The sequence below is a fragment of the Orbicella faveolata genome, unplaced genomic scaffold (genome assembly GCF_042242905.1).
Source record: "Orbicella faveolata isolate gen_17 unplaced genomic scaffold, um_ofav_v1 contig_12, whole genome shotgun sequence".
Lineage (NCBI taxonomy): Eukaryota > Metazoa > Cnidaria > Anthozoa > Scleractinia > Merulinidae > Orbicella > Orbicella faveolata.
Window position 1 is genome coordinate 10,799,807 of NW_028301539.1, and position 24,254 is coordinate 10,824,060.

At 39.6% G+C, this 24,254-nt stretch overlaps 2 protein-coding genes across 4 annotated transcripts; one reads left to right on the top strand and one right to left on the bottom strand.

The window, feature by feature from the left end:
• Positions 1 to 2,254: 2,254 nt before the first annotated feature.
• LOC149116598 (uncharacterized) lies at positions 2,255 to 6,348 on the top strand. Its single transcript, XM_089282367.1, has 2 exons — positions 2,255 to 2,411; positions 5,590 to 6,348. The coding sequence occupies exons 1-2, from the start codon at positions 2,333 to 2,335 to the stop codon at positions 6,249 to 6,251; spliced, it is 741 nt and encodes a 246-aa protein (XP_089138493.1). The 5' UTR covers positions 2,255 to 2,332; the 3' UTR covers positions 6,252 to 6,348.
• LOC110061898 (uncharacterized) lies at positions 4,681 to 17,825 on the bottom strand. 3 transcript variants are annotated; one of them, XM_020768762.2, is made up of 4 exons: positions 17,600 to 17,825; positions 15,615 to 15,791; positions 15,046 to 15,147; positions 4,681 to 5,246 (listed from the first exon to the last, which is right to left on the bottom strand). In XM_020768762.2, exons 1-3 carry the CDS (start codon positions 17,679 to 17,681, stop codon positions 15,068 to 15,070), a joined length of 339 nt encoding a protein of 112 aa, XP_020624421.2. In that variant the 5' UTR covers positions 17,682 to 17,825; the 3' UTR covers positions 4,681 to 5,246; positions 15,046 to 15,067. The 3 variants fall into 3 exon arrangements, with proteins under 3 accessions (XP_020624421.2, XP_020624419.2, XP_020624420.2); XM_020768760.2 differs by lacking the exon at positions 4,681 to 5,246 and adding an exon at positions 10,324 to 10,632 and having other exon boundaries at positions 17,600 to 17,814; XM_020768761.2 differs by lacking the exon at positions 4,681 to 5,246 and adding an exon at positions 12,924 to 13,095 and having other exon boundaries at positions 17,600 to 17,816.
• Positions 17,826 to 24,254: the final 6,429 nt, after the last annotated feature.

A 24,254-nucleotide genomic window follows, 5' to 3' on the forward strand; every position in this document is an offset into this window, starting at 1 on the left:
AGGGAAAAACGACCCAACAGAGCCTAGCCTTACAGTCGAGTGCACGAAAAATTTTTTTGAACCGACGGTAAATTAGGAAATCGCGATGGTATTTCCCTCACGAACGTCAACAAAAAAACACATAGGATTCAGAGGCCATTAAGAGGGGCATATGTGGAAGACTTCACCATTTTGCAAATGGCAGATGAAGGCAAAGTGGTTCAGTGCAAAGAAAATCCAACCAAAACAAGGCGAGGTGGCCTGCGAAATAAAAAAGCGAAACTCTCCCCAACAAATATGGCCTACAGATGACTGTGAAAGGGACCCCGTAAGACTCTTTGAAAATGGCTAAAACACCGATACGAAGCCATGAAGAATTCCGGAACTCTGTAATTGCGTAATTGTAGCCACGAGCTTGTGTGAAAATTGCAGATCGCTTCCCTGTCCTGCCAGGGAATGATACGAAAAAAAATACCGTTGAACCTCACATAAACGACCACCGAAAATGTCAAGTCTAAATGGTCGCTTACAGAAGGTGGTCGCTTAAGTATTGTCTACATGTAGAAATTATTCCTGCTGACATCGGGGCTAAATATTAGGTTTTTCATGTATAAGGGAGCCATGGCTTACTGAAAACAAGCAAAAACTCTAAAACATAACCTGGTCCGGAAATAAAAAAATATAATTAACTTAAAACTGAGAAATGACGGACTGAAATTACCAGTGCGCCTCGCGACTCCTGTTTTCAGATCTACTCGAAATACACTGTATTCTGTATTTTGAGGACCCTTTTGTCAACCACTCTACTGTGATGTTGGTATCCTCATTAAAGATTACTACTACGACGACGGCGGCGGCGGCGGCGGCGGCGGCGGCGACAACGACGACGACTGCCGCGGCTACCGCTGCTGCTGCTGCTGCCGCTGCTATTCGAAGTACATCTACCACCAGCTATCACTGTATAAAAGCGGTCAGTGTAAAACGCAGACTGCGAACTTCAGACTGCAGACTGCAGACCAGGAGTAAAATGCAGACTGAGGGTAAAATGCAGATTGCAGACTTCAGACGTTTTACTGAAGTATATATAGTGTTATTTCCCTATCGAGTGCTAACCGTAAACAGGGTTATTCAGGCTAATCGTAGTGAAAGTCTACACTCCTGTTAACCTGAATATCACTCCGGTTAGCTTGAATATCACCCAGATTAGCCTGAATAACGCTCCAGTTAGGCTGTTTACGATTAGCTCTCGATTCTGGAAATTGTAACACGATTCACTTAAAAAGACTACAAACTGCAGTCTGCACTTTACTCCTGGTCTGTATTTTACACCCCGGTCTGCAGTCTGCGATCTGCAGTCCGCAGTCTTTTCTTTTACACTCACCGGTATTGGTAGGATACTGCGCTGTTTATGAAAAAGGTAGTATATCACAGCAGAGTTATTACAAAGTTGATAGTTCGTAAGCAAACTAACTTCTCGCACTGATTGTGACGAAGATGAAGCAAGCGTCATTACCGGGTATAACTTTACAAATAAACGTGTTTAAAATTGACTTGTTGTCACAATCACAATCACTATACTTTATCAAGAGATACAAATAATATGTTAAAAAAAGTATCTCTTGAAATGGAAATCATGAAGTTAGCCCTATACGTGATAATTCCCATACATAAAAAGCGTAAATGACGTGTACAGTCTAACACCTATTTACAAGCCATAATAAAATGCAATATCAATTAGTTTCCAGGTTAAAAATTGTAAAACATATTTACATGCTAGGCTAAGAAATATTCTAAAGTATACTTAACTTTCATAGAGGTCTTCAGTCTTGATCTAAACAGAGTCAGTGATGCAGCGTGTAAAACTTCACTAGGCAGACTATTCTATTCATTATTTGTCCGGACAAAGAACGAATTCTTATAGCATTGCTATTATAACGTTCACTCCAGATAATCTCATCGCCTTCTATTTAAATACCATTTCAATCGTTCAACTTAAATTCGCCTATTATTAAACTAAGCTCCGAGGAAATGGAGCTTTTCATCCCAATTCCAAACTACCTGCTCTGAGCTAAACTTTACGTAACGGCAATAAAATGGATTGGCCTCAAATTGTGATGTAAAACTTCAAGTGTTAACTCCTTAAACTCATTATAAAGGGGAAGTGACTACGCATTTTTTCAAAAAGGTTCACATAATCGCCTAAATTGTTCCTCGAATTAGATTGACGTTTTATAAAATATTGCTAAACAATGAACTTACAAAGGGCCGCATTTTCTATAAATTGCTTAGTAGGATTGGAGAACCTCATTGTGACAAATATCGTTGCGAAGAAAGGAACGAGCCAGTCCAGAAGATGATTTCAAAAGCTTTGTTTCTTCTCTGCCTTTGTGTTTTGCTCGGACAGCTCTCCGCTGCCCCCATGACTGGGCAAGGTGAGTCGCGAAAACATATGTGTTATGTTTAAAAATCCTTAGCGTTTAATCTGGTGTTAAATTTGGAGTTGACTTTCCGATTCCTGTCGTTGGTATGGTAACCTCTGTTGCTTAGAATGCAGTGAAAAATCAACCTGTTTTGAAGGGTCATGCGTGATAATTCTTGTGTAGTTAGAAAACAGTTAATATAGGGTCTTTGAAAACTAGTCAACGGAAAGGAATATAACAATTTAAATACTACTTCAGTTCACTTAATACAAATTTAGCGTGGTGACAGTAATAATGATAGTCGATAAGAACCTGCTTTTTGCTATTCAATCTTATCGATAATAAAAACTCATTTTGGGACTAGAAGCTTTACAATTATGTTCACGATCCTACTCAAACCTGAAATGAGGGTTAAAGAGAATATGAGAAATAAGCCAATTTGGTAAGCCCGGCGTTAGTATAACCTTTAGAGAAAGTATTTCTTTTACTCAATTTCATATATTTTGTCGGGGGCGTGTTTCTCCCTCGCATTGCTGTATTGTAGAATGTCGTTCAATCGAGGATTGCATAATGTTTGAATTGATTCTAGGTGTCATTGGGTCTGGCTTTGATTCATAATTATTTTGAATTGTAACCTTGACGGACTTTTCAGTTCACCCTTTCGGTTCCTTGTATTAAAGTATTTATGCCGTTTAATTCTCGTTTCATGTAGGGCTATGCACTCTAAAAAATGTCCGACGCTTAATTCTCCTGTTGGAACATTTTGCAGCTAGTTTAAAACATGACGTCTCCATGTAATGTCACTTTCCTGCGAAACAGTTCGCTCAACAATTATCTTTTTAGCCTTTCGAAAAACATTTCAACCACGACATTCGACCGTTCACTTTAGCAGAATACAATAGTATTGAATCTGGCAAGAGATATTGCCGAACTCTATAACCGTGACGGCGGCGTTAGCATAAATGTCAAAAATATATATATTCGTGACCTTAGGCGAGTTAAAAATGCCGCTAAACATTGTTAGTTAATCATCAAATGTCAACTTCACTCGATGGCACAGTAGCTGAGCGACATATTACTTAAACAAGTTTCGGTGTGAATGCTATCTTCGTAGTTAGAAAGGGTGTTTGGAAAACCTTTTAAACTTACAACAACCTTAACAGAATTAATTACCATAAATACATACAGGATACTTGTTTTTAACAATTAAGATTCCGGTCCTCAAGATTAAGTAATTTTGTTTTTATTATATGAACCAAAAACAGAACTTTCGCCAACAGTTTGGCATGTTTACTGATGGTCTGTACAAACAACCGTGGAAAGCGGGAGATGACGTCATCAATCTCCTGACTAGTGAGGATATGAGAAATACTCCATTCGGGTCCCAGATGTAGTTTCGGATGCATTTTATGAGTGACCTGTCTTAAGCGAAACACTTGTCTCTATTAAGTAAAAAGGAATCAATGTCTCGTACACTCACTCTAACAAAAAATATCAGATCATTCCTAATCGGTCACTATTTGCCGCTTTTGACAGGATCATTTTATGTTATACATTTTTATCACAAATTTATCCTGAATATATGGTCCGAGTTGCCCTCTAGAGAGCCCGACAGGTATGGAACTTCGTCTAAAGAAAGTGTACAGGACTAGTTCTTTTATTTCATTTGATCGACAAACTGTTTCGTGGGAGTTTTTCCCACTCGTCAGGATCTAAATGAGAACGTTAATATTTGTTGGCCTATATAGTGTTCCCTTGAAATCATACGTGCTTTCACAATACTAAGTGTTTTTCAGTAAGAATTCGTTTGCGTGCCTGCAAGTGTTCTGATCTTTTGTCAATAGTGGCTAGTTCTCGTTTGCATATCATGTAGAACTTTTGTAGAGTGCACAATTTGCTTCTTTTAGTTGCGTTGGAGTATAACTGAGCCCTGTGCAGGATTTTCCATCTGATCTTGTAGTCTACCTTAATTGTCTTTCTTGAACTGCCATATATGTTTGCTGAGTTTAGTTTAGCTGCTGTATGCTTCCTTTCTAAGCGATTGTTTATAGTCGGCGTATCTAGGCTTAAAATATGTGTCGGTTAATCCCACGCAGCATTCGTTCCCCTGCTCTGTTGTTGGTGGCTTGGTATACGATGCCCCTTACTGAGGCACTGGTTCTCTAACGAGCAGTCCTCTTTCTTGCGGCGATTGAAAATACTGGCGTCGCTTATGCTCTCGCTCGGGTTGGTTTGCTTCAGAAGGCGCTTGTTGTGTGCGTCGATTGTGCTCTATCACAAATTTATATTTTGTATTATTTATATTTATTCATCTGAAAATTCTTGACTGTATGACTGACTCATTACTAAATTATAGAAATTGCTTAGTGCCGAATGAACTGTTTTCTCCAATGACGTATTAACATCATGCTGTGATTTTGTGGCATTTGGAACACTGATCCATCTTTTCTCTAAGCGGAATGTTAATTATCTTTAAGGTCACAAAAAACTTTGAGATGGAGCTCTCTGCTCTTTACAATATATTTAATGCGCCCTTCCAATATGATCATGAAGTTTCTTTTCAAGTCACGGAAAGTTATCGGGATCAAGGAAAATTAAATCCCGCTCTCAAAATTACTTTAGAGTTAATTATCTATTTTCCAGCTTCCAATATCAGTAGAGAACGTAGAAACATCTTGAGTCATCCTTGGAGACCCTCGAACAGAAGTGGGTCAAGGGAGAGTCCAAACTGCGGAAAAAAATGAAAGAGTCGAGTGCAGAAGGTCCACAGTCTGTTTCGTGTGTTCTACCAAGACTGCACAGAAGCAGGATTGTTCGCCACTAAAACTTTTAAAGTTCTTGATATACCTAGATAAGACACAACAAAAATGTAATGTGTACACCTTTCCTTTTTTAAAATCATTGTATTCTTTTTCTCTCTTGTATATTTATGTTATGTACTGGTTACTAGTTTTAAGACAAAAATGCTGTAAAACGTATATACCTTTCTGTAGTCTGTACGCGTTCACTAGTACTAATATGATCTATGTAAGTTACATGATATGAAAAGTTTTGAAATGAAATGTCAATCCAACAGGAAGGCAACTAGTTAACTTAAAAACTACATTACGTTAGTTTTAGAAGCAACACACAGGAAAGGTATCAAAGTTTATCTGCTAATTTTATTCAATCATTTATTTATTTCTTTTAGTCACAACAGAAGCTCCAGAGGGAACAGAAGCCCCAGAAGGAACAGAAGCTCCGGAAGGAACGGAAGCCGCAGAAGGAACAGAAGCCCCAGAAGGAACAGAAGCCGCAGAAGGAACAGAAGCCGCAGAGGGAACAGAAGCTCCAGAAGGAACAGAAGCCGCAGAAGGAACAGAAGCCGCAGAAGGAACAGAAGCCCCAGAAGGAACAGAAGCCGCAGAAGGAACAGAAGCCGCAGAGGGAACAGAAGCTCCAGAAGAAACAGACGCTCCAGCAGGGACAGAAGCCCCAGAAGGAACAGAAGCCGCAGAAGGAACAGAAGCCGCAGAAGGAACAGAAGCCGCAGAGGGAACAGAAGCTCCAGAAGGAACAGAAGCCGCAGAAGGAACAGAAGCCGCAGAAGGAACAGAAGCCCCAGAAGGAACAGAAGCCGCAGAAGGAACAGAAGCCGCAGAGGGAACAGAAGCTCCAGAAGGAACAGACGCTCCAGCAGGGACAGAAGCCCCAGAAGAAACGGAAGCTCCAGAAGAAACAGAAGAACCGGAAACGGAAGAGCCAGAGGAGGAGGAGGAGGAAGAAGAAGAAGAGGAAGAAGAAGTGGAGGAGGAGGAAGAAGAAGAAGAGGAGGAGGAAGAGGAAGAAGAAGAAGCAGAAGAGGACGACTGAGTCAGAACCTCAAATTATTTGCAATCCAGTCGTACAAAACATCATTTCCGTCTACTGTCATTACAGTGTATTAGTAATAAAGGTAGCATAAAACTAAGATTTTGTCAGTGAATGATTAACTTGGAAATATACAAGTATTCTTTAAAGCTCTTATCCCGCGTCATGTTTGTTACAAAGCATACAATACGATTAGTGATCAGCTGTATGAATCAGTGCTTTGCTCAACGTTATAACTGCGCACGGTGAAAATCTTCTCATAATAACTAAATGCCTTTCAAACCACGTGAGCCTTTGAAATCAAAACTTGAGAACCGGTACGTGGTTGTTGCGAAAACGTAATGATGACATAAAATTAGAGAGACGAGCCAGGTTTGGTTCTAAAACTGTTAACTTTTCTATAAGCCATGGCTTGGTAATAGAGGTCTAACTGTTCTAATCAGACAGCATGTGCAAAGCGTGTTGCAAGCAGCTTTTTGTCTAAGGAGAGGGACTCAATAGGGGAGGGGGATCTCATTACAACACAGGCACGCTTTATTTGTGTTGTTCAGAAATGGGCTATACCGCTGGCTAATTGACACGGAAGGCTCGTTAATTTACCTGTCGGCAAGCTTCGAGTTATTGTCGAGTTTGCTCCGATGACAGGGCTGAGTATCTTCGGAATTATTGAGCTCAGATGAATGAATAGGACTTGTGACTTTTGGGCGGCGATTCAGTGGATGTATTTCAAAAGAATTCAACAATGCGGCTTAATTATTGTCCCTTAAGTGCGTATCCTTTTGTTCTTTGAAGCGTGGTGATTGCGAAAAAAATGTCACCTCGTGTTTTCATCTCTTTCCACCGAAAAACGTTTCGCTCATAAGCGGCAAAGGTAATATCGGTTTATTATTGATATGCATTTTACAAGCTTGAAAATGAGCGTTTAAACGAAATTTTTGGTTCCGTATTACCGGAGAACCGCTTTGTTTTGCAAATTACAACGCAATTTGTCGCCGGCAGTGAGAACCGCGGCGGCATGTCTTCGGTCACGTCTGAATGAATTTGCTCTCGTTTGCGAGATGGAAGTCGATTAAAAAATTATTTGAAGTGATTTGTTACCAACCGATCGCTAAGCTTTTCGTTGGATTAGTTTATTTAAGGTTAACAATCAGATACTATTAAACTACAAAGAAATACATAAGAGTTTGTTTGAATTTGATTGGCTGTGACTGTTGAAGGTTAAAAAGAAGCCGTTTTGATGGTTGACGGTTATTCCTTTAGCAAATAGTTAAAATTCTTCAGTTTGAGGTGACGAAACAAATGAGGATTATCTCTATTTTACTCTGAACGTCGAATAAATATTTTAGAAATCCTTCTATTTAGTCTTATTTCATAACCTCTGAGGGATGTATTACAGGAACGCAAAGTTAACAGCCAAACAATAGCCAAACAAACGTATCCGCGGACCTCACATTGTACGTTAGCTTGTCTATTGGGAGATGCAGTCCACTGAAAATAATCCAACACCATTGTGAGTTTTGTTGTTGTGCAAATTATCCATGAGGTTGAAAATGCGATTCTGATCTGTTTGGTACTTTTCTCCTTTTTAACTTTGTGCGCCGACTAAGCCCTGAGACCTGTACCCTATTTTTAAACAAAATCTTGGATTTTCGATTTCATCATACCTTATTTCACGTTGACGCCTCCTAAACCCTAACCCTAACTCAAAGTTCTATAAATTTTGGTGAAACAGTTCTTCCAACGAAAAACCGCACAGACCTATATCTTGACAAGGTTGTTTGTATGTCAGTCATCTATCATAAACCAGATTCTTGACTTAATTTATTGAATGGTTGCGATTTTTTTTTATTTTTGATGACCTGAGAGTGTAGACCAGCAATACCCCAGTTCAAACCTCTAAACTTAGTACACATAGCTGGTCGGTCAACATCGACAATAGCCTGGTTAATGGTGTGATCTTCATTGATCTCAAAAAAAGTCTTTGATACCATCGATCATAGTCTCCTCAAACGGAATTTTCTGCATAAATATTGTTGGCATAAATATTGTTGTTGATACGAGTATTCTCAAATGGTTTGAATCATATCTCTGCGACCGAAGCCAAAGATGCAGCATAAATGGCAATTCATTTTTGCTTGGCGATAAAACAGGCTTAGAATAAGATTATTTCGCTCCCCCTATAGACCATGTAATATGACTTAAATGCATTTTCAAAGAAGCCATGCTGGCTTGTGCACCCACCTTGTGCACCACCCTTGTGCATTCGTAAAACGCCGATGCAAAAGATTCCAGGATCGAAAAGAAAGCGGTTGTGTTGACTTTCTGGAAGTTTATTATTTCCTCTTGACTTTTAATTATTCATGTGTGATTCATGGCTAAACGGAAAATGACTTTTCGTACTGTAAAAACTCTCTCAATACAGAAAATTCTAGAAAACACGTATAGTCGAACCTCCCGTAAGCGACCACCCAAAATGTCAAGCCTTGGCGGTCGCTTACGGAAGATGGTCGCTTAAGAGAATTTTGACCATATTGAGTCAAAATTTCGCCTCAATAGTATATGATAACTGCGGAGGCTTATCCTATGTTTTAAATGTTTCATTTATGTGAAAAGTCAATTTCGAAAAAAAAAAAATCCGGTATCCCCATGGAGAAATTTCCGTCACTTGCACTAACCAGGAGTGCGATAATTCTGCGCCACCGTATTATCCAATTTTCGCTATATTATGTGTCAAGTGGTCGCTTACGGGAGGTTAGAAACAAAAGAAATTCTCAAGCTTTTAGCTCTGAAAGTGGTCGCGGTCGCTTATAATTACGAGAGGTGGTCGCTTACAAGAGGTTCCAAATATAGTGATTTGACTTGGAAACGTTTGGTATTTTGGAAGACTGATCGCTAAGGAGAGGTGGTCGCCTACGAGAGGTGGTCGCAATCGGAGGTTCGACTTTCTTTCCACTCAGAAAAGTGTCAATCATGACACTTACAGAACAGCAAGAATTTTTTTTTTTCAATTGTACCAACGTCCGTGGTAAAGGCTTCATGAAGCAGAAGGTCCGGTAGTAAGAGAAGGTCCAGATGAAACAAAGGGTGCGGTAGTAAGAGGAGATCCGGACCAAACAGAGGGTGCGGTAGTAAGGGGCGGTCCGGATGAAACAGACGGTGTAGTAGTAATAGAAGGTCCAGATGAAACAGAAGGTCCGGATGAAACAGACGGTGCGGTAATAGGAGGTCCAGGTGAAACACACCGTACAGTGGTAATAGAAGGTCCAGATGAAACAGAAGGTCTGGATGAAACATACGGTGCGGTGGTAATAGGAGGACCAAATGAAACAGACGGCGCGGTGGTAATAAGGGGTCCAGATGATACGTTGTGTCGGTTTTTGCTTTTGTATTCTTCGTAATAGGAGGACCAGATGAAACAGACAGCGCGATAGTAATAAGGGGTCCAGATGAGACAGAAGATCCAGTAGTAACATGAGGTACAGATGAAACAAAAGGTCTGGTAGTAATAGAAGGTCCAGATGAAACAAACGGTGCAGTAGTAATAGAGGGTCCAGATGAAACAGAAGGTCTCGTAGTAATAGAGTGTTCAGATGAAACTGAAGGTCCGGAAGTAAGAGAAGGTCCGGTAGTAGTAGAAGGACTGGGAGGAATAGAGGGTCCGGAAGTAATAGAAGGTCCGGTAATAATAGAAGGTCCGGTAGTAGTAGAAGGACTGGGAGGAATAGAGGGTCCGGAAGTAATAGAAGGTCCGGTAATAATAGAAGGTCCAGTAGTAAAAGAAGGTCTGGTAGTAATAGAAGGTCCGGTAGTAATAGAAGGTCCGGTAGTAATAGAAGGTCCGCGGCCGGTAGTAATAGAAGGTCCGGTAGTAATGGAAGGTCCAGATCAAAGGTCCGGTAGTAACAGAAGGCAACAAAATGGCTTAATATCGGTGTCCTCGCCTGTTTAACAGAGGTGTCCGCTGAATGCAGGTCTCTTTATTGGTTCGAAGAAAATTTATGGACTAAAGCTGGTGTCCACTTAATAGGGGGTGTCTGCTTAATACAGGTTTCAATGTATTTAAAGACAGAGAGGCTTTAAAGACCAAATCAAGATACTTTATTTCAAGCTTAATGTCTCAGTCTATAGATGCTCAGATCACAACTGCTTCGATAAGCACTTGCTGTCTTTTATGTCTTTTAAAATATAAAAACGCAAGTTGTTGTTTTCATGTGTGCGGAAAAATCACTGTAATTGATATATATATTTCCAAAAGGTCTGGATAGAATACTCAAAATTTATAATTTTAGGTCTTCTCTAGCCTCGTTTAAAAATTCATGTAAACACAGGTCCCTCGACAACACATGCTTCGATCATTCTCCAAACAGCGTCAGCTGTAAAGAAACTGCAAAGAAAGTTATAACAATATTATAGTGAGGCTATTACAGCAATACCAAAAGCAAATATTTACAAACAAAACTACAAGGAATTTACACTGATTGTCAAAGAAAAAAACCAAATGCGCGACATTAAGTGAAAAAACGAAAAATGTGTTGATAATAAAATATGCAATGTATGTTGATAAGACAGAAAGAAAGAAATTTTAAACATGGTTTTCGACAAAAAAAAATACTGTAGACTGTGAATAAGGAGCACAAATATTTTTAACATCAGTCACAACTTGGCCTAGGTTTAATTTTTCGTGTTAATCCAGGGATATAAAAGCGATACAAAAATATCTGTCCTAGCCAGAGACGATTCATTTTCGTCATTTCGAAATAACGACTCGCACTTTTCAGTGCTGGTAAATAATTCGCTGCAAAGGAAAACAATAGCAACATAGAACACCATTGCCCCCAGTTGTTCTAAGGCCGGATAACGCTCTCGGCGGGCTAAATCTCTATCCAGTGGATAAGTGCTAACAAAACAAACCAACCTATCCGCTGTACTGGGATTTATCCGGTGGATACCGTTATCCAGCTTTCGAACAACCCGGCCAGAATGTACCCTTGAAGTATCGTCGAAGTTTCAGTGAAACAATTCGCATGGGGATAATCAAATTAATACTCGATTAGCTTTTAATATGCACTATTTTTAATCAGCTTGCTCAGGTTTGCTCAAGAATGCTTCAAGGTTATCTCAGGCCCCGACCACACTAATGCGTTTTCATATGAAAATGCATACTTTTTGATGAGTTTTCGTCTATCGTGCACACTAAAACGCTGATGGAAACGGAGGCTTTCGAAAAACGGTTTCAAAAGTGGACCCTGTTGAAAACGCACTGTTTAAAAAATGCTCCGTTTCTAGTGTAAATAGGTGAAAACATACGCTCTTGAAAATGGTGCCAAAAAAGCGTTATATACTGTTGTTTCCTTCAGAGTTTTCGGGCATTTTAGTGTAGACGATCGGCGAAGAAAAGGTGTCAAAAATTATGCGTTTTCATACAAGAAAGCATTAGTGTAGACAGGTGAAAACAAACCCAAACCGCTAGTATAAACGATAATTTTTTGCTTCGTTTTCGCTGAGACGAAAATGGATACTTTAAGACCGCATTAGTGTTGTCGCGGTCTCAAAGTCCACACAATTGTGCGATCAATAGAAGGTACGGATCGAAGTTGACCTGAGTATCGACTGTATGTTGTTATCAAATTAAAACAAAGGAGAAAAACCCTCCTTTTGTGTGACGGTAAAAAACTACCCCGCACTCCAAAAACTTGCTGTGAAACAGTTACGCCACATTCTTTGGGGATGACGATTTAACTTTCGGGAGTTGATGAGGGAAGGGTGGGTGACTCCAGAAAGCGTGAATTTTACTTATTTTTGGGCCCCGAACGCTCAAGATATATCCTTCTCTGTCCTGTGCGATCTTCTTATCTTATTAGTAAAAATTAATTTTGAAAGCAGCTTTGATGAATTTTTCCTTCATGACTACCCCACCCATCCCACACCCCCTCAACGGAACATTTTGCATAGCTTGAACAGCCTGCCAGCCAGCAAGCCAGCCAGCCAGTCTTCAGCCTGCATGAGGACCACCTCGCTTCTCAGTTACGTTGTTCGAACATCAGCAAGTTCTCCCTCCTGGGTAGCACTGCGTTAGAGCTTTCTATCTACAACATGGCTCATTGGCGCTCGCGATTAACAGACCAACTTCGATACATTAAAATTCAGCCTACAACAATAGACCTCAGTATGAGGCTCTGGTGAATAACTACAGAGTTAACCCACTTAACCCAGAGTCTCGTGCTGAGGTTTATTGTGTTAGGCTGAATTTCAATATATCGAAATTGTCCTATTCAGCCCCCAAAAAGAAATAAAAGTCCCAATGCCTTAACCGGTGCCGCACACACTACATACTGATTACAGGGTTCAATTTCCGTCGTGGAACGCAGTCTATGACGCCATAATTAGCTGGGCATTTTCACAAAGTATAGTTGAAACGTTTGGAGCATTCCGTGAAGCACGGCGTTGCGTTTCCCTTACGCTTAATATTCTCACGCAAATCCAGAAACATTGTACCTCCTGTTTACGCCTGATGCTTGTAAATTGTCATGCGCTTACCACACGATAGCTTGCCTAACTGTCTGCAGTTAACTGAAATTTTATGCAATAAACATAAAAATAAACACAAATTGAAGGAATGATCAATAATTAATTATTGACAATATGGCGCGAAGCACAACTCAAAAGCCTGTTAACTCCTTCTTCAGAGTATTTTATTTTATTGGTTTTCAGTGAAATTAAGGGAGATATGCTCTTAAATGAAAGAAGAGCACGAACATGAAGTTTTCATGAGGCTTCTCCCAACTGATGATGAATATGTCAGGAGTTTCTACTGACTGCTCCATTACGCCCAGGTAAAGCCAAATGTCTGAAAAAAAAATTAAATCCTTGGTCTTTGTCCAATAGGAATGGCCCCAATAGGTTCTAATTAATAAATAAATCACACATCGTTGTTAAGGGAAACAGCGTAAGATGTCTGTATTAAAGATCGATTGATATGCAAGACGTTGGGGAAAGGGATCATCTAAGATTGAAAAACTGCCTTAATACTCCTTCAAACGAGGTATTTTTTCTCCAAATTGTTGTCTTAAATACCGGATATTTTCGATTTCATTTTCAAGTTTTATCCTCTCTCTCCTTTTTCTTTGTGCAATTATTAGCAGCTTGCCTGATATGACTGACGTTTTTGCGGCTATGTTAACCTTGAATGCATACATGTAAACTCAAATGTTACATCGACTCTTCAACTGCATTTGAAGTCAATTCCACTAAATGAATAAGTTATTCCAATATTTTTTGAAAACGGATATTTTTTTCTCTGTTATGATCTTCTGTCTGCAAGTAAAAAGCGTTTTGGGGCACCAAACGGTCCCCAGAGTAAGTGGACCTTTTGAAAGCGCTGGCTTATCGTTTCCGTGCGAACGGACGTAAAAGGAGCTTTTGGAATACAATGATGTTATAGAACGCGTCTAGCCTATCTAGGCCTCCTTTTTCGCGAGTGTGAAAATCAAGATGGTAACTTGTGTCATTGCTACTTGGGCTTCTTTCAAGTCTTATAGCATGCAACAGTTACATTTTACGTTATAACGTGAGAAAGCAATTGGATGAGTCAGCCTTTCTTTTGGTCGTTGATTTAGCGAGTTTTTCGCTGAATTTCTTTCTTCGTTGATCTCAAAAACAAAAACATGTGGATACGTCTGGACGAGAACTAACTAGTTAGACCTCATCACATTCTTGCACTCCCTATACGACTTTCCGTTTTATTGTACGATTTCATCGTTGTGTCACTGGAGCTCGATATTTCTACGTGCCAAGGCGGATAAAAATTCTTAATTGAAAACAAAGCTGAATATTGGACTTGCGGTATTTCTCATTAGAGAAGGAAACAACCCGAAAAGCTGCTATTTCTATCTATGTCAGACTATCCGATTGGACATCCAAGCCTACATTACAACTGTAACCTGTAAATTTTATCATCAATTTATTTCCGCAAATGAAAACAGGCAAAATACACTGCCATGACATCAGTCTGAAGGTGCCTAAAGCTTGAAAAGGATTGCGTGTTACCGAGGCTTCGCGTGAAAATTGAGTAATGGGGTGAAACGTGTTGTGCGGCACATTATTGTTTGTTCAAAAAGGATGGGTTACGCTATTTTAAGTGGCTTTGGGGTGTCTTTAAAATTGATAGGCTGTAAAGCTAATCATGACAACGATATTTGTACGCTATGAAATGCAAGTTTTGGTACCCTATTGTTGAGTTCTTACATCGGCTGTTTAGGCAACACAGTGCATTAAAAAATGTATTTCGATACAGAAACATAACAGAAAATTCGATGCAAATAGCGACGATTGCTGCATTTCAAACGTAGAAACTTGACTGCCTGCTAACGCATCCGACGTAATTCTAGGATCACCTGAAGCGTTCCAAAGATTTTCGTAGGTCAGCATACGACTCTCAAACGGTTCGATTATTATCCGAAGACTTCCGACAATTTCTTAATATTTCCGAAGGTAAATCGAAACTGCCTAAGTCTACCCGAGCATTTTCGAACATTTTCGGAAGCTATGTGAATAAAATCTTCTGATTTTATTTAACTCCTAGCACCTACCACGTGAGTTATCAATGCATAACCAAAAGCTATAAATCAGTGGTCCAGTTTTTCCAGGGTACTATCAAGCAGTTATTTCATGGTTTTTTACGTGCAAACTTTTCGAGAACTTATTTGAAAATGAATCGTCCTTATTTATCCAGTTTGACCTCAAAATCATGTGATCGGCCATACGCAAAAGAACGACCACATGCATTGCCGCACATTACCTTGTTTTTGAGGTTCTCCCACTTACTCGTCATACTCATCTTGGTACATTTCCTCTGGAAGTTCATCTACTTGTTCGTCCTCGAATTGTTCATCGTCAAATTCTGTTGGAAAAATTCGTTTAACATACGCAGAAAGTGTGTTTGCCATGATCGTGTCGCTTGATTTTTCTCGATGATCTAAGCGAATGTCAATCAGTGTAAAGAATAATAAAACACACAGCAGGCACTTCTTTTCCAGGGAATAATATTCATTTACCTTTATGTGAGTAAATCTGTATAAATTCAACAAAAGGCATGTGGAGAAAAATAGAACTTGGAGAATTTTATTACTGAGCACGATTACACAAGTAAATGATGCGAAGATCGTTGTTCATTTAATTTAACTTCCAACACCTACAGAGGCACCATGCCAAACTGTTCGAAACTAAATAAGCATTTTTTTTTTAACAGTGGATTTAAAATACTCTGTTAGCTGCATGTGGCGGATACGGAGTGTAAATTATTAGAAAGTGACCAATTTATATGCGACCTTAAAAAGCGCTATCAGTTATTGTCGAAATGTATTATACCTTTATCAGGTAGTTCGTCGTCGTCGTATTCGTCGCTGTTATATCCGTCGTCATAATCAGCATCGTAGTCTCCTTCACCATTTCCCTCGTCATCCCAGCCAGGATCCATATCTTCGATTTCCTCATCCATCTCCGGATAGTCTTGGGCATGATCTTCTTCTATTTTATGATCCGCTTCTACATGATACATGGTGATATAAAATCAATTAACTATCAATAAAAGAACGACGTGAACCATAGCTCAGCCTAAAACTTAAAGGAGCGATGTCTGGATTGAATATAATGTTAGATATTTTATCAACTTAGAGAGAGCTTCTTTACACTGCTTATCCTACTCTGTGAGAAATAATCGACATCGCATAATTCTTTGGCAGCATCGTATGGATACATGTTAAAATTAAGAAAATTGCCGGTTTAGATACATGCGCATACGTTACTCTATATGAGTGGAACAAATTGCGAAACCCAATCTTCGAAAAATAGTAACAAAAACTATCGTAGACGTTCGAGTGACCTACAAGGGGACCTGTGTTCAATCTTCAGTTGGATACGTTTACAAACTGTTCCAACTTAGTGCCCGTTTATATGGTCTCGGTTACCCGAGACAATCCTTCCCCCGAGTTACCCTGGCCGAGATAACTTTTCACTTATTTCTTTACAAAATTCAACTAATTGTTTACATGACGACCGCAAACCCGTCTCGGTGGGGGGGAGACATCTCGAGTGGACGAGTTTTCTCACCTCGGCCTGTGGGGTAACCCTGGCAGGCGGGACAACTTTTCTTCGTATAATCACTTTGGCTCGCCTAACCGAGACAACTCTCGGCGTGGCGAGTGTCACGAAATCCCTAGATTAAGGGTTTAAAGCAAAAATTTGTATCAGAGAAGTGAAAATTAACTCCAAAAACCCACTGTGATCGAATGACCGAAGGAAACTTAAAGAAAAGGGGATATTTAAGAATTCAGCAAGGGTTATGAATAATCATGAAGGGTCAACTTTGACTCGGCCTGTAGGAAAACCGTTTTCACATGTAAACGCTCGATAAAGTTGCCACAGGGGGAGGGTTGTCTCGGGTACCCGAGACCATAAAAATGGCCCCATAGAATTATTCAAAATGAAAGTACCTAAAAATCAAAATGCGGTATACCACAAATATACCAATCGCGATAAGTCTATTGCATTTAAAATATAATAGGCTATTGTATTTATTAGGCTATTGCATTTAAAATTATGACTTGTGATGGTTTGACAGCAGGTCAAAAGTGAAATAACCTTACGGCATATACATGTGCATTGTATTAGCCGAAAGTCGACACTCACCTAATTCTAACAGTTTTTCTTGATTTTCTAAGAACAAGGGTCAAGTTATGGGTGCAATATGTATGTTTCTTCTATTGAGAGAATTTGGTAGGTGACTTGAAATTTCATACCCAACTTGGGAAACTAATTACATTTCTTATGAGGTTTTCGTCAACGATTATTCCTATTGATAAATTCTAATCTCTACCATAACAGAGGTGCTTTCCCGTTACAATACGCGACAGTGAACAATACATCGACTTTAAAAGGAATTCAGTGTCGCGACGATGTTTTTCGCCTGGAACCTTGGGGATCTAATAACATGCAACATTCCAAAATTCTTGACGAATAAGTGAGGCAAGAACGCAGGAATTCATTTAAAGCGGCAAAAACCGATGAAAGAAACTGTCTAAGTGCATGTAGCCTTTAGGAGAGAGAACTGTTAACAGCTCCACCGTTGGTCTCGAATGAATGGTTATCAGTTGTTAATTAAAGCAATTAACCCTACAGTTAGCTTAAAAAATTAAGTATCTCTACGGTTCGCAAATGAATACTGAATGTTGTTAACAAGGCAAACTGCTGAACTCTCTATTCGTCTTAACTAAAGCCATCTGGTCGATTAAAATTGAATGCACAGAGAGCTCTGCGTTTTTTAGGTTACCAATTAACGGAAAAAAAAAACCTACCAGCTTCATTTGGCAGAGGAACACCCCAGAGAGGTCTCAAAAGAGCCACAAGGCAAATGAGAAGCAAACTCATCGACGCCATTTTACTTTCGTTTGTGGTCTTTACTTCGCGAGTTATTTGACTTAGTGATGCTTTTATTTTCACTCCGTAATTTAACACAAATTAAAACGCAAAGCTGTGCTTTTTTTTGTGAAAGGGAAGTCTGGATATTGTATTTGGAATGACAGGAAAATTTTGAATCAATGGATTAGCACTTTAAATACAATATAGTAAAGATAAATGTTAATTGGTGCAATATTTAAATCTTGGTCCATGAGCCAGAAAAAAAAAAATAAGTAAACAACTATTTATTTTTGTTGCTAACGTTTCGATCATTATTGTCTGTTCTGAATAATACATTTACTGCCACGCAGATAAACTCCGAATGAAGAAAGCTTAAGCGGCATAATTCATAAAGAAGCCTGGAGCGGAGAAATGCTTTATATAGATAGACTGATATTAGAAAAGTGATATTTTTATCTTTTCTTTGCAGCGACAATATAGTCATATTTTGTTACACCCAGAATACGTCATGTCCAGTTCAAGCGCTCGTTTTTAAGTTAGGTATAGTTGGGTAATTGCGATGGCAAGCCCAAGTTTCTTTGAATCGTATGCTTTCTTTCATATTTTTTTGTTTTTCTTCTTCTTCTTCAGTGATATGCAGTCAATTATGGCAATCTGCATCATCTGCTATTAATACACTGCCATGCATTCTATGTGACACCCTGATAGTGGCCACTTGTCAATCAATAGAACTTTCTCATGGGATTGTAATGACACTGATATTATAACCTTCTTCCTTAGCAATTGAACACGAACTTTTTGAAATTAAATGCAAGTCGATGGCTTTTAACCCAACAAAAGCTTAGACATCGTTAATTAGAAACGTTATGAATACTAAGTAGTTGTGCTTTGCTTTCATATGGGAGTATAGATATAGATTAACAGACCTGTTCAAGTACCCAGAATACCCAACAATATATATTCTGCTAACAAGTCGAGCAAATTATGTTGTAAGATCATTACTAAGCGGTCCGTGTTCTCAATGACTTCACGATTATCTCACGCCTCGTGAGCTAAATTCTAGCAAACAACAATTGAACGAAGTGGACGCATATTCTTAGCCAGTGTAATATGTGTGCATAGATCACATGACCAATTCAGCTCTAGACAAATATGGGTCTAACCCTTTTGCCATAACAGCCATATTATCCTTATCGCCTCTTGGGAAGTTTTATTGTGGCCCAATAGCAGGGCTTAGGAAGGACAGCTTCAGGGATGATGTGTTAAGGAGAGGAGAAATGGTATAATTTACAATTTAGCCAGCAGATAGGAAACTGCTTATTTGAATCCCATATTACACAGACCGAAAGCCTTGATTTTGACACGAAAGGGACTAATAAGCAAGGGTACGTGTATCAATCAGTTTCTATATCATCTCTTTTTGGTCCATTCCTTTGAAATTTCCGAGTTGTGTTTTCAGAAATGCACGCAGTCACGAAAAGGATTTGCTGAACTTCATTAAACTAGGTGAATATTCATTGTTTTGTTTCATTTCATTTCAAATGCGTCATTTGTATTCCGGGTTAATCGTCTCCATCCTTAACCATCCTAGTTCCTCTACGCTGTTTTTCCCTCTTAGTAAACTACTATATTCAGGTGTTCTTCAATTTGAATGTTATTTTGTATCTGGCAAACTACCGTGACTGAGCTTCCTTTAGGACGGTGTCTACTAAATACAAAGGTTTTTGCGTCAGGTTAGGACCACGCAAAAAACGTAGATCTTTGCAAGGGCTATTTGAATCCACAAAAAAATTGGGGTAGCCACGCATTTTTTCGAGATAGCCTTGAATCTCAAAAAAACAAAAAATGCTCACATCAGCATTTTTCTGAAAAAAGAAGGAAAGGATCTTTCTTCACAGATTTCCTGAGAATTCGCCTTTACATACGGAAAAGCAAACACATTTATAAAGATCTTAAAACTGCATGGTAAATGGTAACATAACACCCATGTTTGGTATGTTCTTAATAATAAAGTCGTTGCAACAGCGCTTTTAACGTCTCGGACATCCTTCCTGTGGTTAAGCTAAAATACAGCCTAAATACCTTCAGCTCACAACCAGAAACTCATCACGTGTTGAATAGGCTTGCCACTTCAATTTCATGACATAAAATTTAGAGATAACCACGCGTTTTTTAAAGTTATTCATCTTTTTGAAAACTTTTACAGTACCCGTTACATTTTTTCCTGTCACTTCCCTAGTAAAACATTTGCCTGTCTCGCACTAGTTTTGGGCGCGCACTACGCCATCTGCAGATGCATGTTTAGATTTGGATTTCAGTATAATTTTTGACAGATAAAAGCTAGTTTGTCAGCTGGAAGACGTAAACAGTTAGTGGCTGCGATATGCTGCTATTTTGGTGTTCCTAGTTTAAGTAAAGATTCATTAAACTTGATTTGGTCACAGCAAGAAATTTTGCTTTCATTTTAGTCGCGTACTTGGTAGCGTAGTTGATTGCGTCAATGTCAACCCAGCGCGCGCGTGGCGCTTAAACCATGCCTTATGTGATGCGCAGAACGTGTGCGCACTAACAAAAGTAGGCTCCGTCCTTATGTGGCGGTTTTTGATACATCCAGTTAAGAAAGTTCCTTTGTCCTTCATGACGGAATGCACATCAGTTTTGATAGAAAATAAGAAGTCTTGAAAAAAAATAAGACGCATGTCATAATTATATCGTCACTGAAGCGGTTTTGAGTTAAATTCCCATTTCAAACCTCGCTCTTTCCATAATTTTAAGCAACAGGAAAGAAATGAGCCTCACTTACTGCCGACCACAAAATACCAGTAGAATCACGTTTACACACACTCGCTTTCCTTTAAAGGGCCATTGAGATGAAGTGCACTAAACCTCAGCTGTCTACATATCGACTCAAATGTATTTTACACTTTAACTAATTTGTGGCAAAATTACTTTTATTTTTGCTTTGTTTTCCGAAACATACCAAGTGGTAATCAGTCCAACGGTTGTTGTGGCAGTTAATTGTAGCCGCTGCTCAATCCTCCAAGGGGTCGTAGGCGCTGTTGAAACCAAAAAGCAGCAAATTTTATCAATTTATCAGTATTCAACTTGAGTGCGGTTTTTTAAGTTATTTTTGTTATTTTCGTGCAATAAATAAACAATAACCTCCCTTGCCGTTAAAATATGCTCGGATATTATCTGTTCCGAGAGAAGAAGAGTTTTCCGAGAGCTTGAGGAAAACTGTGAGCTTCAAGGAACAGACAATTCACAAGGACAAATATTCCAGCATATTTTGGAAGTCAATAGACCGGGCTATTGTGTTTATTATCCTTCAAATATTTCTTACCACACGTGGGATCTTCTTGAAGTTTTGGAAATTGGGGAATATCCCTAGGATCCCAGCTAAAGCTGGGGAACATCCAAGAGAGAACATCCAGGTTTAGCTGGGGTATATTCTGTCACGTGGTGCGTTTAGACCAATAAAGTACAAGCGAAAATATTTGATGGATTATAAGCCGGTCACACCACAGTCACACGTGTCTTAGAAACGACCAGTTGGATGATTTTCACCAACATCTCAATTCAATTAATTAACCCCAACATACAGCTCACTCTAGAACTTGAGGACACCAAGGGACAGGGACTACCTTTTATAGACACTTTCACCACAAGGAGGGGTACGCAGCCTAAAGTGAATGTCTACATAACGCCAACGCACACAGACCGCTATCTTGATTTCAATTCTCACCGCCACACAGGCTATAAGAGATCTTTAGTCAGTACCTTGCTACGCAGGGCACAGAACATACCATCAACACAGGAAGGCAAACGCGAAGAAACGAAACGAGTCAAGGCTGTACTGTGAGACAATAATTATCCCTCATCCTTCATCAATAGCTCCGAAAGAACGCTGTCGAAACTCCCCACCGATCTACCATCCATGGTTTCACGTGCTACCCTATGTGCGGGGCATTTTGAAAGGATTAGTGGAATCTTGAGGCAACAACAAATCAAAGTCGCCTTCAAACCATTGAGAACTGTGAACAGTTTGTTTCCGCGACCGAAATCCCAGGAAAAGGTTGACAGGCCACAATCTGGCACAGAGTACAAAATCAGTTGCACCAAGTGCAGTTTTGTATAGTACGGTCAAACTGAACGACCACTGAAAGCTCGGATTACGGAACACAAAAGGGCTGTTTCTATGTTCGACCATGACTCCAAGATCTCCTGCCATGTCCACGAAAACAACCACGAAATGGATTTTGGAAGTTGTTGGACTTGAGACTAACTCACGAACGACTCTTCTTGGAAGCCTGGATGTCAATAAAGGATCCCAATCTGGAAATGACCACATCGCCATCCCAGAAGTGTACGCACGCACGGAAAGTGCGCGCATGAAGCACAAAGTAAACAAATAGGAAAGTCATTCTTTTAGCGCGCGTATGTATAATACGCGCTAGACCCGTAGTCACGAGAGATTAAAGTTAATGTTCAGACCGTTCGGTCGAAGCGTGCCCAGCTTGAAGATCAATTTCATTTCATGCTGATTGCGGCTGATTAAGCCACAGACCATGATGTCATCCAGATAGTGGGAAGCGGAATTGAAATGTTCAACAACGGGAAACCCGCGCGATTGGTTTTGAATGCTACGGAGATGCTCGCTGAAACGTTCCCGTAGTTGCCCTCCAGTCTCTCGGATGCATGTATAGGCAATGTTTTTCCTACTTGTTTACTTTGCACTTCATGCGCGTGCTTTCCGTGTATTGCGTGGCTCAATCATTCCACCTATACTGAAGAAGGGCTAAGCCAGAAACGTTTAGTTTATCAAAAAATTGTCACTTTAAGAGTATTTTGAGCCTTCTATTCAACTTATCGGCAGTATCACGCATCGTATGAGTTTTTTGCTCGTTGCTGCTAATAATTGCAGCTTGATTGTAATGTTATAGTTAATGTTCCTAACCCATAACCCTTACTATAATTATATATAAACAAACAACACAACCAGAACATTTGTGGGGAAAAGGGGTAAGGGATGAAGCACTCCAATGAAGAATTCTAGGTCACTTTATCCTAGGGGTGTGAGGATCACCCTGGGGGTGATAATCCCCCCAGGGTACTCAGTACAAGGTGGTAATCCTCAAGAGGGGGTGATAATCCCCCAAGGGTAGTGAGTGAGAGGTCATCATGCTCTCTAGGGGGTGATAATCCCCCAGGATACTCAGAGAGAGGTGATAATCCTCTCTAGGGGGTAATAATCCCCCAGGGTATGGAGAATTGATAATCCTCTCTAGGGGTCGAATCCCCCGGGTTAAGGAATAATAAGAGTCTATGGGGTAAAGGGTGGCCTCTATGGGAGCACTTCATCCCGAAACCCATGTTTATTAAACACCAATAAAGCTCAATACTTTTAAACTGAAATTATCACTGTAATGGGGGAAATAACCTCACAGTTATTAATTATTTACAAAACCTCTGCAAACCTGCTACCTGGTTTATAATTATTGTATAATTTCATTGTCAAACTTTATAAAGTCATTATTTGGGGTTACTGTTTAAACCTTAGTTCTCACTGCAATACCTTTGTATTCTAATATATGTACCAGAGCTACTTGCATTTCAAAAAACACATATCTACTTGCCTCATTTCATAGAGAGAGGGATAAAACAGGGAAGGGTGGGAGGGAAATTTTGGTTCTGTGAATGAGAAAGTGCAAGAACTGTGTTGTGCACGGCTGAGCATGTGATTATACAGTGCAAGATTTCACGTGCATGATAGATGCTGATTGGCTGAGCGCGATCATCCGACATGAGTAACTCATATGTGGGAAGTGATCCGGGACCAGAAGTGACCTGATTTATTCTCTCTCCTGGGGTGTATGGTTAGACATTAACTATAATTTATATTTTGGTATAAATTGGCTCACCACAGGAAATTTCTGGGCGCGGAAGTTCACACGAGGCATGTTATAATTATCCCTAGCTAAACGGAATTTGATGCTGACTAGGGGAGTGTTTGACAATTTTCATCTTTACAAACACACATTTATTGCAAATGAAAAACTAACAATTCCATCATCAAAAACGGGGCTTGAAACCGCTGGAAACTCCAAAAACTAAGATGCTTGATAAAAGACAAGAAATACACTGTATCGTTTAAAACTGACTTAGTACGAAATCCCTCCATGATAACCTGTTTAAATTGAGAATAGTTCTTATACTCTTTAGCATTCGTCCGAATTCAGGAAAGTCTGACTAGCGAAGGTCACTCCTTGTAGGTGCAAGGAAACACAACATGGGCTCAACCACGTAATGGAATCGCCCTAACAGCAAAAAGAAAATGTTGTACTAAGATCTTATCTTTTGATAATAAAACTGAAGTTACTGAAGTTAGAACAACATTTCTTCACAGCGATTGAAGATGCTTCCACTAGAAGGGCCCCAGCGAATAAAATAACTTGCTATGCTCAAAAAGGTTCCTTCATTGAAACACTCATTTAAAATGCAACCGTCAAAATGAGCAAGCTTTAATTGCATTCCTGGTACGCTTAATTTCGACCATCACCGTGGGAATCTTATCTGCCTACCCTGCAAGCG